Raw genomic sequence first — 15,641 nt, forward strand, 5'->3', positions numbered from 1 at the left:
GATAGTTGGTACTTTCACATTTATACAAACAGCTGAAGTCTGTAAGCTCATCTGCCAATATTTTGTATTAGAAAGACAAGGCAGCCTGTTGAGAAGTAGAATTCTCATGCTGAAGTAAAACAAGTCAGAACAAGTACCCTGACAAACATTTGTTTGATGGGCAATCATTCAACTTTAAGCTGCAACAAATTTGACTTGGAAACAGCCACATTCAGTGCTGGAAGTAAACCAGACATTGCAGATCAACTTTTGAAATTAAAATTATTTTGTTCGCTTCACTGATTTGGCAGACTATCTAAATGTATAAACAGCAGATCCTGGTTTGATATTTCATATGGCACATTCATCTGAAATTAACCTCAATAGAACAGATTTATATTCCGGCATATGCTCATTCATGGCCGGTTTCAGATATTTCAAATTTCCTTAACATTACTGCGGATTTATTGTTGAATCCCAGAGGTCCCGTATCTGGGGACAAACATTACAGTGCAGCTTCTTCCACTCAACTTTTATTGTTCCTTTTCCAAGAAATGCTTCAGTAGTGTTTTCAAAATAGGTTTGCTTTGAGTTGCAGGAATGGATGATGCAGTAGTTTGGCATTCTGTCCTTTCACCTCTGGAACCTGGGTTTGAATTGAACTCATTAATCAACTGAAGGGCTCCTCTACAAGAGTCTCATGTGAAATGAGTTTGCAGTCTCAACACTTAAATAGCCACATGACCCAGCACAAACTATGTACAATAGCAAAATACAGCCTATTACCATCTCGTCTAGCTTCTAATCTCTTTTACTTCTTTTGTTTCTTTTATTTTTTGTCCGATCGCAGCCCTGCCTTCGATCTAGTTTCTTTTCTTTCCAGTTTTGAAGGGTTCGACCCGAAAAGTCAACTCAAATTTCTCTCCACGGATGTTGCCTGACCTGCTGAGTTTTTCCAGCATTTTCTGTTATTACAAACTATGTACAGTTCAGTATAAATTGGCAATCTCAGGGTTATGAAGGTTAGTGTTGTGTGAAGCCGAACACAGGGATTTTAGTCAAGTTCATTTTAGCACAATTCTGAATCTCCACACATTTGAACTTAAGACTTTAGTGCCTTTCATACAAATCATTGCAAGATGCTTTGTAGGAAAGCAGAACACTGAACAGGAAGGAGAAGTCATAGGAGGTGGCCACAGGCAGAGAAAAATCAGGAAGAGCGCTGAGAAGGCAGAGGATTTTTAGGAAGGCAGAGGGGCTCAGGAGTTCAGAGTGCAGGGTGTGAGGAGTGAAGGCTCTACCATAGATAGTGGAGTGGAAGGAAGAAACACGATCAGTTACAGGACCAAAAGGTGCACACTGAGACTTCAAGTAAAGATTGAAAAGGCAGGGTGAAAATTGGATGACTTCCATCTTGCCAAGAGAAAGCTCTGGTTCATCCAAGACTTGATATCGGACAGGCAGCAATTATGGGCCCAAATCTTGCTTGAAAAGCAAGAGTTCACAACACACGTCGTTGTTGATGCGTAAATCAGCCAGCAAGTTTAGGCAAAGAAGAGATAAGCTGCAAGTTGCGAATCGCCATAATTTGCTGGCTGGTTTATGTTGCTCCGCCGTTTGCTTCACAATGTTATCTTGCCCTTAGCCTCCGTTACTTGTAAGAACTTGTTGGATTTGCACGTTAGAGCCAGTATTTAACAGCACAAGCGCATAAGAGATTAGCGTGTAAAGTTAAGGCACATGGGATTGGGGGCAAGGTATTGACTTGGATAGGGAACTGGTTGGCAGACAGAAAGCAAAGAGTTGGCAGGCAGTGACTAGTGGGGTACTGCAGGGATTTGTCCTTGGACCCCCAGCTATTCACAATATATATTAATGATCTAGAAAAGGGAACTAGATGTAATATCTCCAAGTTTGCAGATGACACAAAGCTGGGTGGGCATGTGTGCTGTGAGGAAGATGCAGAGAAACTCCAGGATGATGGACAGGTTGGATGATTGCATCTGCCATGCTTTTGCCCAATATAACATGGATAAATGTGAGGTTATCCAGATTATCTGAATAGCAATAGATTGGGAGAAGGGGAAGTGCAACAAGACCTGGGTGTCCTTGTGCACCAGTCGCTGAAGGTAAGCATGCAGGTGCAGCAAGCGGTTAAGGCGGCAAATAGTATGTTGGCCTTCGTAGCGAGAGGGTTCGAGTACAGGAACAAGGATGTCTTGCTGCAGTTGTACAGGGCCTCGGTAAGACCACATCTTCAGTATTGTGTGCAGTTTTGGTCACCTTATCTGGAGGAAGGATGTCCTTGCCATGGAAGGAGTTCAGCGAAGATTCACCAGGCCGATACCTGGGATGGCAGGAATGACGTACAAGGAGAGATTGGGTCAATTGGGCTTATACTCGCTGGAGTTTAGAAGAATGAGAAGGGATCTCATTGAAACTTACAAAATTCTGATAGGACTGGACAGATTAGATGCAGGAAGGATGTTCCCGATAGTCAGGGAGTCCAGAACCAGGGGTCACAGTCCAAGGATAAGGGGTAAGCCATTTAGGACAGAAATGAGGAGGAATTTCTTCAGAGTGGTGAACTTGTGGAATTCTCTACCACAGAAGGCAGTAGAGGCCAATTCATTAAATATATTCAAGAAGGAGTTGGATATATTTCTTAAGACTAAAGGGATCAAGGGATATAGGGAGAAAGCAGGGACAGGGTACTGAATTTGGATGATCAGTCATGATCGCATTGAATGGCAGAGCAGGCTCGAGGGGTCGAATGGCCTACTCCTGCTCCTATCTTCTATGTTTCTATGTAAGTACCCTTTCAACTACGTGATTTGTTAATGTAATGCCAATCAATCTCTCTGGCACAGAAAAGAAACTATTTAAAACAGTCAAATCTCATTCTTCAATGTAGTAAATGCTTCACAATTTTAAAAATTAAATTATTTTTCCTTTTTCTTTTCTCACAATCCAATTTTTTTCCTTCTATTAAACCTCCTGTATCTGATTTGACTAATTAACCCGCCTTTTGTTCTTTCTTCCTCAATCATCAAATCTCATTGGTTGAGATAGACTGTTGGTCCCATCGTTCACTAAGGTCCTAGATGCCCCACTGCCCTCACCATGCATCAGTTCCCACTTCCAGGGCAATTTTTTTTTTTTTTTTTTTTGAGCTGAAGGGTGCAGGAAAAAAAAATCTAACTGTGCAGATGCCCCACTCCAGCAAGATTTGGACCATTGAGTCAAGGGTAGTGGAGGAGGTGTAAAGTTATACATCAACAAACATATGGAAGCTGTCTCCAAGTTTATGATAATACCAAGGGCAACATAAAGACAAGGGGAAAGGCCTTGCAGCATACCAGAGGTGATCATGCAATGGCAAGAGTAGTCATCATTGGGGATGTATTAACTATGCTGGGACATGTAGGAATGGAACCAGTATAGGGCATTGACAGAGGTGGACCGCAGAGGATATACAGTCATAGGATGAAAATCATTAAGGACGGCAAACCATGGAGAAGTTGTACAATGAAGGACTGTAAGCAATATATAGGATACAAAAGGTTAACAGCCCAGAGCATAAACCAGATGGAAGGGATTCAATAATATACTGCAAGAGGTGGGCAAGGAGTTGGTGATGTGTTCCAGGGACCCAAGGGGAAGAAGAAATTATGAGGAGTTAGCAGGTGGAGGGCAGAAGTCAAAGATGAACTTTAAGGAGCAGGACTCAGAACAGTTAAAAGAGTATTAAACCACAGTTCAGCTCCCAAAATGGTTTAGCAAAACTATTCAGTGGGTAGCTGAATCACAGAACCTAGCTAGAGTTGACTGATCTCAACCAGTGACAGTAAAAGCATAATTACCCTCAATACCCAAGTTAGGATAGAGGTGGTATCTTTCATTCCTGATCACTAATTCATGACTGAAAAGTGCACAGTTGAGGGAAAGATCTGCCTATGCTGTGATGCCCTCTTCAAATAGTCTGCCAACACTTAAGAATCACATGACTCTCAATTCTAATCATCTGTATACACAGATTCTGGTAACAAAACCAGTTGCATGCTGGTAGCCTAATTTCTCAGCTGGTTTTTAAACTGGAACAAATTTTAATAGCAATTTCCAATAAGATCGTACAAGTTAATGATAATGTGGTCAAACTCCAACCATTTCGAAACCTACTTCATATTAGCATATTTATTTTACATCGGGGCCATTCTAGTCCGATATCTGAAAAGGACTCAGTCCTTGGAATGAGTCATGTCATTCATAGGCGTTATTACTCAACCAGCAATCTGACACCTCACCCTGCAAGATACAGATGAACCAGCGCCACCTTTATTCAGTCAGGCAGGGTTTATCAGGGATCTCGTTGCCATTTTAAAATCGTACTTTTTGCTGTTTCCCGAGTTACCACTGCGACTCAGCCCCCTGTCTACTAGTTCTCAACTGTCAATATTTTCACGTTATGTACACACACACACACACAATCTAACGATATTGGCAGGCTGGATTACTCAGGCACGCGTTATGCCAGTGGCCGCTTTCGACGTACCCTCTCGTCAAGCGAATGATATCCCCGGGCTGTACGAGACCTCCAACCTCATCCCAAACTGAAATTGTGATGCTGCCAGTTTTATCGGCTACTTTGCACGACCTTACTTCATGTCCATCTTTAGTTTTGGTAATACGACCTGCAGAGTGAATAAAAACCTATAATTAGTTCCAGTAGCGTACATTCATAAACCTGTATAGAAGTGGATGCACTTAATGGCACCAGAAGTAAAACTCACAGATAAAAGAAAATTGAAGGTGCCGCTTTCACAGGAAGCTGACCTGTACCTCGCTAGCACTTTTAAGGGGTTTAAACTGACTTGGGTCACTTCCTAATGATTTTAACTCCGTGGTCACACTTCTATCGTGTCTTGGAGTTTTAGTAAACTTTAAAATATATCTTTTTGACCTTGTCATTACTCAAACGATTAAATGATACTTATTCTGTTGTTTCAGGGCTGGAGCCCCTACCTAACTTACCTATTTCCAGAACAATAAAGATGACATTTAAATTTTTCATTCCTGGCTTAATGTCTTTTACAAACGCGTATGTGTCGTTGGCTATGTTCATGATTATGAAAAATTTCGGCCAGACAGCGCAAAACAAAGCATCACTTGGGAGGGGAAAGCCTAACTGGCTGGAGCCCCGGCTCGGTGTGCGGGAAGGCGGCTTGCTGCTGTCTAGCTTCTCACACAGAGGAAAAAAACACAACTTCCGCAGATTAGAAGTCCCTTTGGTGACACTTTTAGTTAATGCTTCCTTCTGACTCAAAAAAAACCCGTGGGTTCCGAAAATTAAGTCAGAGATTTGAATTTTCAAATAAAAGCAAAAACGAAACCTCTCGCTCCTGTTTTTCCCTAATAACTCCCACGCTAAGATTTTTTTTGTTGCAGTGATGAAGCGAACTCTCTCCCACACATATAGGGGTGTATATACACTTTAAACTCTCAGCTCTGTACTGTCAACAGCTTATTTTTAATTAACTGATTAACATCATGATCAAACCCCGTGATCAGAATATAATCCGGGGGTTATTGAATGCCCTACTCCCACTATAGGCTGCCTTTCCCGCCCCACTAACTAACTCCACTCTGCCCCTTCTCGCACAAAAGCCCACACTACGCAAACATGCGCGCCCAACGCCTTTTATAGTCCGATACGCGCGTTTACGGCTGTCGTGAAACCTCCCCGTCGCTACGTGACGCGGCAGTCCTCGGAAAAAGGAGGGGCGGTCGGCTCAATGATGGCACTCTTATTTTAAGCATTATATTTTGTCATGACATCAACTCCATTGGCATCGCGTTTTTTTTAAAGACAACCTTTAGAAATAAACTTTGTTGTCAAAAAAAATGTATCCAGTGTTTCCAAGAGTCGCCAATCAGAGGTGGAATGTGAGCGGGGCTGCTGATTGGTGGGTGGGTGTCCGGATGTTCGAAGCCATTGTTCACGGATTCGAATCGCGCGTTGGGTGGCGCTCTAGGGCCTGACACGTACCTGCTCCGAGGCACGTGGCCTCTTGTTGTTCAGTGTCCCAACACCCACTCTGCTCAATAGCAAATATCGGGTGCGGGACACTTATGCGCCAGACTGTGCACAGTGGAAGGGTTTTTGTAAGAATCAGCGTTTACCAGTTGAAGGAAACGTTTTTGGACAATAAAGTTCTCTGCACAGTCATCAGAAAATATTTCTACCCCCCCCCCCCCCCTTCCGTGTACTTTTTTGAATGATTTGATCGGTCGTGCGCTCTCCGGGATAATAAGTGGTGAAGTTGGATAGATGTCGCTGCCACTCAATTCAATTCAATTCAAATCGCTTTATTGGCATGATAAGTTACATCTTATGTTGCCAAAGCATCGAAATACATTTATGGTTGAACACATAAACGCAGATCTATTCGTACAGTGTATAAACAGATATATCCACACTGCACAGTACAAAAAAAAAGACCAAATCAGGGGTTAGGATTGGCAAGTGGCATTAGATACGTGGCACTTTTCCAAGGGTTTTGTACATTGGACATTATAAAAAATTTTGAGATATATAAGTCGTAATTTTTCACATTATGATTTTACTTAACAACAGATTTTTTTTCTTTAATCAGTTTACCCTCTTCTGAGACATTAGGGTAAATATTCCTTTTACCTCCTTGGAAAATGCCTATTTCCTGGGTACAAAGGTGAGGAAGATGAGGCAGAGACCCACTTTGCTTAGTCACTGCCACTTTTACATTACTTGGGGATTTCTGGGACTTAACCCACCGGAGGGAGGGGGCGGTGGCATTGGGTCCGCATCAGCAGGAGCTGCAATGCAGCCCATTGTAGGCATGTAAATGAGTGAGGAGGCGACTTTCTTGGCATCTCAATTTACTTTTTTTTACATTGCCCCGTTGGGTGTTCAGTCAGAGGGGCGACTGATGAAGCCAAGAGTTCGATTTAGCACCGTGACCCCCATGGAAAGGAGGGTCCTGGAAGCAGTGTAAAAGATAACTGCTGGCAGCTTATTTAGTTCAAACCACTCCCTAAAAAGGTGCTTTGAGAGCCTTCTGCCTGATGCTTTCCAAACGAAAGAAAGAACTTGCATTTAATATTTTTATATTTGTTCAAGGGATGTGGGCGTCGCTGGCAATGCCAGCATTTATTGCCCATGCCTAATTGCCTTGGAGAAGGTGGTGGTGAGCTGCCTCATAGAATAGAATGGAATCATAGAATGGTTACAGCACGGAAGAAGGCCATTCGGCCTGTCGAGCCCATGCCGGCTCTCAGCTAGTCCCACTCCCCTGCCCTTTCCCCGTAGCCCTGCAATTATTTTTCCTTCAGTTACTTAGCCAGCTCCCTTTTGAAAGATAAGATTGAGTCTCCACCACCCTTTCAGGCAGTGCAGTACAGATCTTAACCACTCGCTGTGTAAAAAAGTTTTTTCTTACGTCGACTTTGGTTCTTTTGCCAATCATCTTAAATCTGTGTCCTCTGGTTCTCGACCCTTCTGCCAATGGGAACAGTTTCTCTCTATCTACCCTGTCCAGACCCCTCATGATTTTGAACACCTCTATCAAATTTCCTCTCAATCTTCTCTGCTCCTAGGAGATTAACCCCAGCTTCTCCAGTCTATCAACGTAACGGAAGTCCCTCATCCCTGGAATCATTCTCGTAAATCTTTTCTGCACCCTCCCTAAGGCCTTGACATCCTTCCTAAAGTGTGGTGCCCAGAATTGGACACAGCACTCCAGTTGGGGCCGAACCAGTGTTTTATAGAGGTTCATCATAATTTCCACACTTTTGTACTCTATATCTCTATTTATGAAGCCCAGGATCCCGTAAGCCTTTTTAACTGCTTTCTCAACCTGCCGTGCCACCTTCAACGATTTATGCACACATACCCCGGTCTCTCTGTTCGTGCACCCGCTTTAGAATTCTACCATTTAGTTTATATGTCCTCTCCTCATTCTACCAAAATGCATCACTTCACACTTTTCTGCATTAAATTTCATCTGCCATGTGTCTGCCTATTTCACCAACCTGTCTATGTCTTCCTGAAGTCTATCACTCTCCTCCTCACTGTTCACTATACTTCCAAGTTTTGTGTCATCTGCAAATTTTGAAATTGTGCCCTGTACATCCACGTCCAAGTCATTAATATATATCAAGAAAAGCAGTGGTCCTATAACCGACCCCTGCAGAACAACACTGTATACCTTCCTCCAGTCTGAAAAACATCCGTTCACCACTACTCTCTGTTTCCTGTCACTTAGCCAATTTTGTATCCAGGCTGCCACTGTCCATTTTATTCCATGGACTTCAATTTTTCTGGCAAGCATATTATGTGGCACTTTGGCGAACGCCTTTTGGAAATCCATGTACATTGCGTCAACCGCACTACCCTCATCAACCCTCTCTGTTACCTCATCAAGAAACTCGATCAAGTTGGTTAAACACAATTTGCCTTTAACAAATCCGTGCTGGCTTTCCTTAATTAATCCACCCCTATCCAAGTGACTGTTGATTTCGGCCCGGATTACTGTTTCTAAAAGCTTCTCCACTACCGAGGTTAAACTGACTGGCTTGTAGTTGCTGGGTTTATCTTTACACCCTTTTTGAACAATGGCGTCACATTTGCAATTCTCCAGTCCTCTGGCACCACCCCTGTATCTATGGAGCATTGGAATATTATGGCCAGTACCTCTGCGATTTCCACCCTCAATTCCTTCAGCATCCAAGGATGCATCCCATCCGCTCCTGGTTATTTATCTACTTTAAGTACAGCCAGCCTTTCTAATACCTCTTTATCAATTTTTATCCTATCAAGTGTCTCAACTACCTCCTCCTTCACTATGTCTATGGCAGCATCCTCTTCCTTGTTGAAGACAGATGCAAAGTATTCATTTAGTACCTCAGCTATACCCTCTGCCTCCATGCAAAGGTCTCCTTTTTGGTCCCTAATCAGCCCCACCACTCCTCTTACTACCTTTTTATTATTTATATGCCCCTATTTTCCTTTTCTCTCTATCCCTCCCTGACTGCATTCTCCTGTCGTCATGCCACCTTTCATCTCTCCTCTCTCGGATACACTGCCCTCCCAAATCCCTACCCCAATTCTTCATTACTCTTCGACCTTCCTGCTCTCCTGCCGCCGTCCCAGGCTAGACTCCCTCTTAGATAAGCCCACAGCTTTCCTCTGTGCCTCTCTTGACGTCCTACGAAGGGCCCATCGAGGCACTCGCCACTGCCGCCTTACGAGCAGCAACCCCAACTGTTCCATCCTACTCTCTCGCTGACCTTCCCACCCAGCGTGCCCACTGGGGGCAAATCTTGCCAATCTCCTCCCTGTCCAACTCATCCCCCCCAGCGCTGACACTGTGGACGCTGGCAGTGGGGCAGCCATCACCGACCCTCTCCGCATCTCCCTCCAGAATGTTTGTTCACTTGCGAACAAGGCCCTTGCCATCCATGAGCTTATCGTGAATGATTGCATTAACATCATGGCCCTGATGGAAACTTGGTTGAGGGGTGATGACACCGTACCCTTAAATGAAGCCTCCCAACCTGGCTATACCTTCCACCACCTGCCCCACTCAGACCTCCGTGGTGGCGGTGTGGCTCTCATCACCAAATCACACCTTGGTCTGTCCCCCTATTCCACCGGCAGTTTCTCCTCCTTTGAGCATCTCACCTTATTCCACCCCTCTCAGTTAAAATTCTTGTTCTCTACCGCCCACCCAAGTACCGTAAAAATTTTATTAATGAGATATCTTCACTGTTCTCCTCCCTCAGCCTCTGCACCGAACGACTTCTCATCCTCGGTGATTTCAACCTCCATCTCAATTCATCATGCTGTCTCTCCTCTGAGTTCACTAGCCTCCTATCCTCCATTAATCTCTCCCTCCATGTAAACGCCCCAACCCATATTCACGGCCACCCCCTCAACCTTGCCATCTCTCGTGGCCTCGCTACTCCCATCGTGTCAGTTGCCACCTCTGACCATTTCCTTGTATCGCTCTCCACCCACATCCCCCTTCCACCAGCACCACCAGCACCCCCCCCACCCCCACCCCGCTAACCCTACTTCCTTCTGTGTCCGCCCCTGGAAAAAACTCCCAACTCTCTTACAACTACACTTATGAAATCCCAACTGTCCAGCATCTGGCCCTCCATTCACCATGACATTTCTGCAGCTACCAATCTGCACAACCATACCCTCACCACCACCTTTGATACCCTAGTCCCTACTAAAACAATTACCCTCTCTCACCCTGGCCGTTCCCCCGGTACAGCTCTCATCTTCGCTCCCTTAAGTCCAAGGGACGCAGACTCGAACGGATATGGCAGACAACTGGTTTAACCATTCACCGCCAGATCTGGCTGGACCACATAAAGCACTATCGGGCCCTGCTCTCGTCTGCCAAAATTGCTCACTATTCCAGAATCATTCTGGAATGCAAAGATAAACCCTGGTTCCTATTCTCTACTGCTAACCTGTCTTCTTAAACACCTCTCCCCGTCTCCTCCACCCTCACCTCCGATAACAAGTGTGAGAAGCTCATGGACTTCTTTGTCTCTAAGATTGAGACCATCCGTTCAGCTGCTTCTGCCACTTCCCTTCCTTCCCCTAGCCCACTGGGCCAAAATTCCTCTAAGGTTTCCCCCTGCCCTAGCCCTGAACTCGCGTCTTTCTCCAATTTCTCTCCAATCTCCCCTCATGACCTCTCTGCGCTCATCTTGCCCATGAGACCCACCTCCTGCTCTCTTGACCCTATTCCCACCAAACTGCTGACCACCCAACTTCCTTTTCTGGCTCCCATGTTAACTGATACTGTTAACGGTTCTCTCTCCTCAAGTACTGTCCCCCTCTCCCTCAAATCTGCCATCATTACCCCTCTCCTCAAAAAAACAACCCTTGAGCCCTCCGTCCTTGCAAACTACCGCCCCATCTCCAACCTCCCTTTCCTCTTCAAAGTCCTTGAACGTGTTGTCGCCTCCCAAATCCGTGCCCATCTTTCCCGGAACTCTGTGTTTGAATCCCTCCAATCAGGTTTCTGCCCTTGCCACAGTACCGAAACGGCTCTCATCAAAGTCACAAATGACATCATTTATGACTGTGACAAAGGTAAACTATCCCTCCTCGTCCTTCTTGACTTGTCTGCAGCCTTTGACACGGTTGACCACTCCATCCTTCTCCAACGCCTCTCCACCGTCGTCGAGCTGGGTGGGACTGCAATCGCCTGGTTCGATTCTTATCTATCTAATCATAGCCAGAGAATCATCTGCAATGGCTTCTCTTCCCGCTCCCGCATCATTACCTCTGGGGTCCCCCAAGGATCTATCCTCGGCCCCCCTCCTATTTCTCATCTACATGTTGCCCCTTGGCGACATCATCCGAAAACACAGCGTCAGTTTCCACATGTACGCTGACGACACCCAGCTCTACCTCACTACCTCGAACGATAGCAAAATACTGCAGATGTTGGAAATCCGAAATAACAACAGAAAATGCTGGAAAAACTCAGCAGGTCAGGCAACATCCGCGGAGAGAAATTTGAGTTGACGTTTCGGGTCGAACCCTTCTTCAAAACTGGAAAGAAAAGAAAATAGATCAAAGGCAGGGCTGCGATCGGACAAAAGAAGTGAAAGAGACAAAAGAAGTAGAAGAGACAATAAAAGGTGTTCGAAGCCAGACGAGATGGTAATAGGCTGAGATTAGGTGTGAAGTGTACTGGCAGGGCAAGAGATAGCTGCCAGGTGGGAGAGTGAAACAAAAGGAAAGGCGGGGGGAAAGGAGTGGAAAAATTACAGGTAAAAAATTAATGGGGGCAGAGGTTATGATCTGAAATTGTTGAACTCGATATTGAGTCCGGAAGGCTGCAAAGTGCCTAATCGGAAGATGAGGTGCTGTTCCTCGAGTTTACGTTGAGCTTCCGTGGAACAATACAAGAGGCCAAGGACGGTGAGGTCCGAGTAGGAATGGAGCGGTGAATTAAAATGACAGGCGACCGGAAGCTCGGGGTCACCCTTACGGACTGAACGGAGGTGTTCCGCAAAACAGTCACCCAATCTGCGTTTGGTCTCCCTAATGTAGAGGAGACCACATCGTGAGCGGCGAATACAGTATACTAGATTGCGAGAAGTACAAGCAAATCGCTGTTTCACCTGGAAGGGGTGTTTGGGGCCCTGGACAGTGGGAAGGGGGGAGGTATAGGGGCAGGTGTTACATCTCCTCCGCTTGCCAGGCGAAGGGGAAGGGCTGTTTGGGGTGATAGAGGAGTGGACTAGGGTGTCTCGGAGGGAGCGGTCCCTACGGAATGCTGAAAGGGGAGGGGAGGGGAAGATACGTTTGGTGGTGGGATCACTTTGGAGGCAGCGGAAATGCCGGAGGATGATCCATTGAATGTGGAGGCTGGTGGGGTGAAAGGTGAGGACAAGGGGAACCCTATCGTGGTTCCGGGAGGGAGGGGCAGGGGTGAGGGCAGAAGTGCGGGAGATAGAACTGACACGGTCGAGGGCAGTGTCAACCATGCTCCATGGCCTCAGCCCTCCCTATTTCTGTAATGTCCTTCAGCCCCACAACCCCCCGAGATATCTGCGCTCCCCTAATTCTGCCCTCTTGATCATCACTGATTATAACCGCTCAACCATTGGTGGCCGGGCCTTCTGTTGCCTAGGCCCTAAGCTCTGGAATTCCCTGCCTAAACCTCTCCCTCCTTTAAGACGCTCCATAAAACCTACCTCTTTGACCAAGCTTTTGGTCACATGCCCTAATTTATCCTTATGTGGCTCGGTGTCAATTTTTTTGTCTTATAATACTCCTGTACAGCACCTTGGGACATTTTACTACGTTAAAGGCGATATATAAATACAAGTTGTTGTTGTTGTAGAAGACTTTTGGATTGCCTTTTATGTTGGCTGCCATTCTATTCTCATATCCTCTCTTTGCCCCTCTTATTTTCTTTTTCACTTCTCCTCTGACCTTTCTATATATAGCCTGATTTTCAGATGTATTTGCAACCTGACATCTGTCATACACACTCTTTTTCTGCTTCATCATATTCTCTATCGGTTTCGTCATCCAGGGAGCTCTGATTTTAGTTGCCCTGCCTTTCTCCCTCGTGGGAATGTACCTCGACTGTACCCGAACTATTTCCTCTTTAAAGGCAGCCCATTGTTCCACTGCAGTTTTGCCTGCCAATCTTTGATACCAGTTTAACCGGGCCAGATCCATTCTCATCCCACTGAAATTGGCCTTCTCCCAGTTAAACATTTTTACTCTAGATTGCTCCCTGTGCTTTTCCATAGCTAATCTGAACCTTATATTATTATGATCACTGTTCCCTGAATGTTCACCTACTGACATTTGCTCCACTTGACCTACCTCATTCCCCAGAGCCAGATCCAGCAATGCCTCCTCTCACGTCGGGCCGGAAGCATACTGATCAAGAAAGTTCTCCTGAACACACTCCAGAAATTCTTCCCCTTCTCTGCCCTTAACACTATTATGATCCCAGTCTATATTAGGATAGTTGAAGCCCCCATTATTACAACGCTATAGTTCTTGCACCTCTCTGTAATTTCTCTGCAAATTTGCTCTTCCATATCTTTACCACTATTTGGTGGTCTATAGAATACACCTAGTAGTGTAATGGCACCTCTATTATTTCTTAACTCTAGCCATATAGATTCTGTCCTTGACCCCTCCAGGACATCCTCCCTCACCAGCACTGTAACATTCTCCTTAACCAATACTGCCACACCAGCTCCTATCTTTCCTTCCCTATCATTCCTGAACATCTTATAACCAGGAATATTTAATACCCAATCCTGCCCTTTTTTGAGCCAGTTCTCAGTTACTGCCACAACATCATATTCCCATGTGGCTATTTGTACCTGCAGGTCACTTACCTTGTTTACTATGCTTTGTGCGTTCACATACATACACTGTAAACCCATCTAAGACCATCCTGTATTCTCTCTTAGTTGCACCCCACCTAATACCTTACTATTTCTTACTTTAGTGCTCTCTGCCTCTCCCAATCCTTTGAGAACTTTATTTTCCCTTTCTAATGTTACATCCTGGTGCCCACCCACCCCCTGTCAAATTAGTTTAACCCCTCCCCAACAGCACTAGTAAATCTTCCAGCGAGGATATTGGTTCTGGCCCTGTTGAGGTGCAACCCACCCGGCCTGTACAGGTCCCACCTCCCCCAGAACTGGTCCCAATGTCCCAGGAATCTGAAGCCCTCCCTCCTGCACCATCTCTCCAGCCATGCATTCATCTGTTCTATCCTCCTATTTCTATACTCACTCGCCCGTGGCATCGGGAGTAATCCGGAGATTATTACCTTTGAGGTCCTGCTTTTTAATCTCTTTCCTAACTCCCTAAAATCTACCTGCAGGACCTCATCCCTCTTTCTACCTATGTTGTTGGTACCAATATGGGCCACGACCTCTTGGCTGTTCACCCTCCCCCTCAGAACATTCAGCAGCTGCTCAGTGACATCCTTAACCCTGGCACCAGGGAGGCAACATACCATGCCTGCCTGCTCCCCTAACTATCAAATCCGGTTGGCAGGGGGGTGGGCACCAGGATGTAACATTAGAAAGGGGCAATAATGTTCTCAAAGGATTGGGAGAGGCAAAGAGCACTGGTTGGAGAGCGAGATGCACTCAGGGGATTCCTGCACTACCTGCCTGGTCCTCCTCTTCTGTCTGGCAGTCACCCATTCCCTCTCTGCCTGCACACTCTTTACCTGCGGGGTGACCACCTCCTGAAACGTGCTATCCACGTAGCTCCCAGCTTCACGGATGCACTGCAGTGACGCCAGCTGCTGCTCAAGCTCCAAAACCTGGAGCTCGAGCTCCTCCAGCTGACGGCACCTCCTGCACACGTAGTTGTCCAGAACACGGGAAGTGTCCTGGATTTCCCACATGGTGCAGGATGTGCATTCCGTGGGACTGAGCTGCCCTGCCATGTCTCTATTTAATAGGCTATTAACTAGCTTTACAGAAACTTAAGACTAAGATGTATCTAATTCAAATTAGTAATATAATATAGTATTAACAGCTACTAATTTAATATAATATTAACAGTTACTAATTTAATATAATATTAACTGTTACTAATTTAATGTAGTATTAATAGTTACCAATCACTATGTTTTTTTATCTCTAACCAGCTATTTAACCCCAGCCCCTTGAAGAGCAAGAACAAGAAATCACCACAGTCCATGTGGTGAAGGTACTGCCACAGTGCTGTTAGGGAGGGAGTTCCATGATTTTGACCCAGCCACGATGAAGAAACGGTGATATATTTCCAAGTCAGTATGGTGTGTGACTTGGAGGGGGACTTGGAGTTGATATTTTTAGCCAGTATCATGTCCACCTCCCCACAACTCTCTGTTCAAATCCCTTCAGTTTGTTTTTTTCTTAAACACTGCACTGAGACCACACTGCTTAAACAGTAACATACTTTGCCAGAGTTTCACATAACCTCACCCTGTTTTCTCAGCAACCTTCGACATGGTCCTCCACCTATACTCTTGTATGGAATACGTTTGCAGCATTGTCCTCTCATGGTTTCACTCCTACCTGTCCTAATGTAACCAGTACATCTCCAGCAGTGACTT

At 45.5% G+C, this 15,641-nt stretch overlaps 1 protein-coding gene across 1 annotated transcript in view; it reads right to left on the reverse strand.

Annotated features, from left to right (window-relative positions):
- LOC147120227 (SOSS complex subunit B2-like) overlaps positions 1-5,637 on the reverse strand; it is a 24,391-nt gene extending 18,754 nt beyond the window's left edge. The window contains exons 1-2 of the mRNA XM_085985843.1: positions 5,011-5,637; positions 4,532-4,670 (exon numbers count right to left, since the gene is read on the reverse strand). Coding sequence (XP_085841969.1) covers positions 4,532-4,670; positions 5,011-5,101 — 230 coding nt within the window. The 5' untranslated portion in view covers positions 5,102-5,637. The remainder of the gene's footprint in view (positions 1-4,531; positions 4,671-5,010) is intronic.
- Between the last annotated feature and the right edge of the window lie 10,004 nt (positions 5,638-15,641).

Source organism: Somniosus microcephalus, chromosome 4 (genome assembly GCF_052327205.1).
Source record: "Somniosus microcephalus isolate GS21.2 chromosome 4, FLI_Smic_1.0, whole genome shotgun sequence".
Classification (NCBI taxonomy): domain Eukaryota; kingdom Metazoa; phylum Chordata; class Chondrichthyes; order Squaliformes; family Somniosidae; genus Somniosus; species Somniosus microcephalus.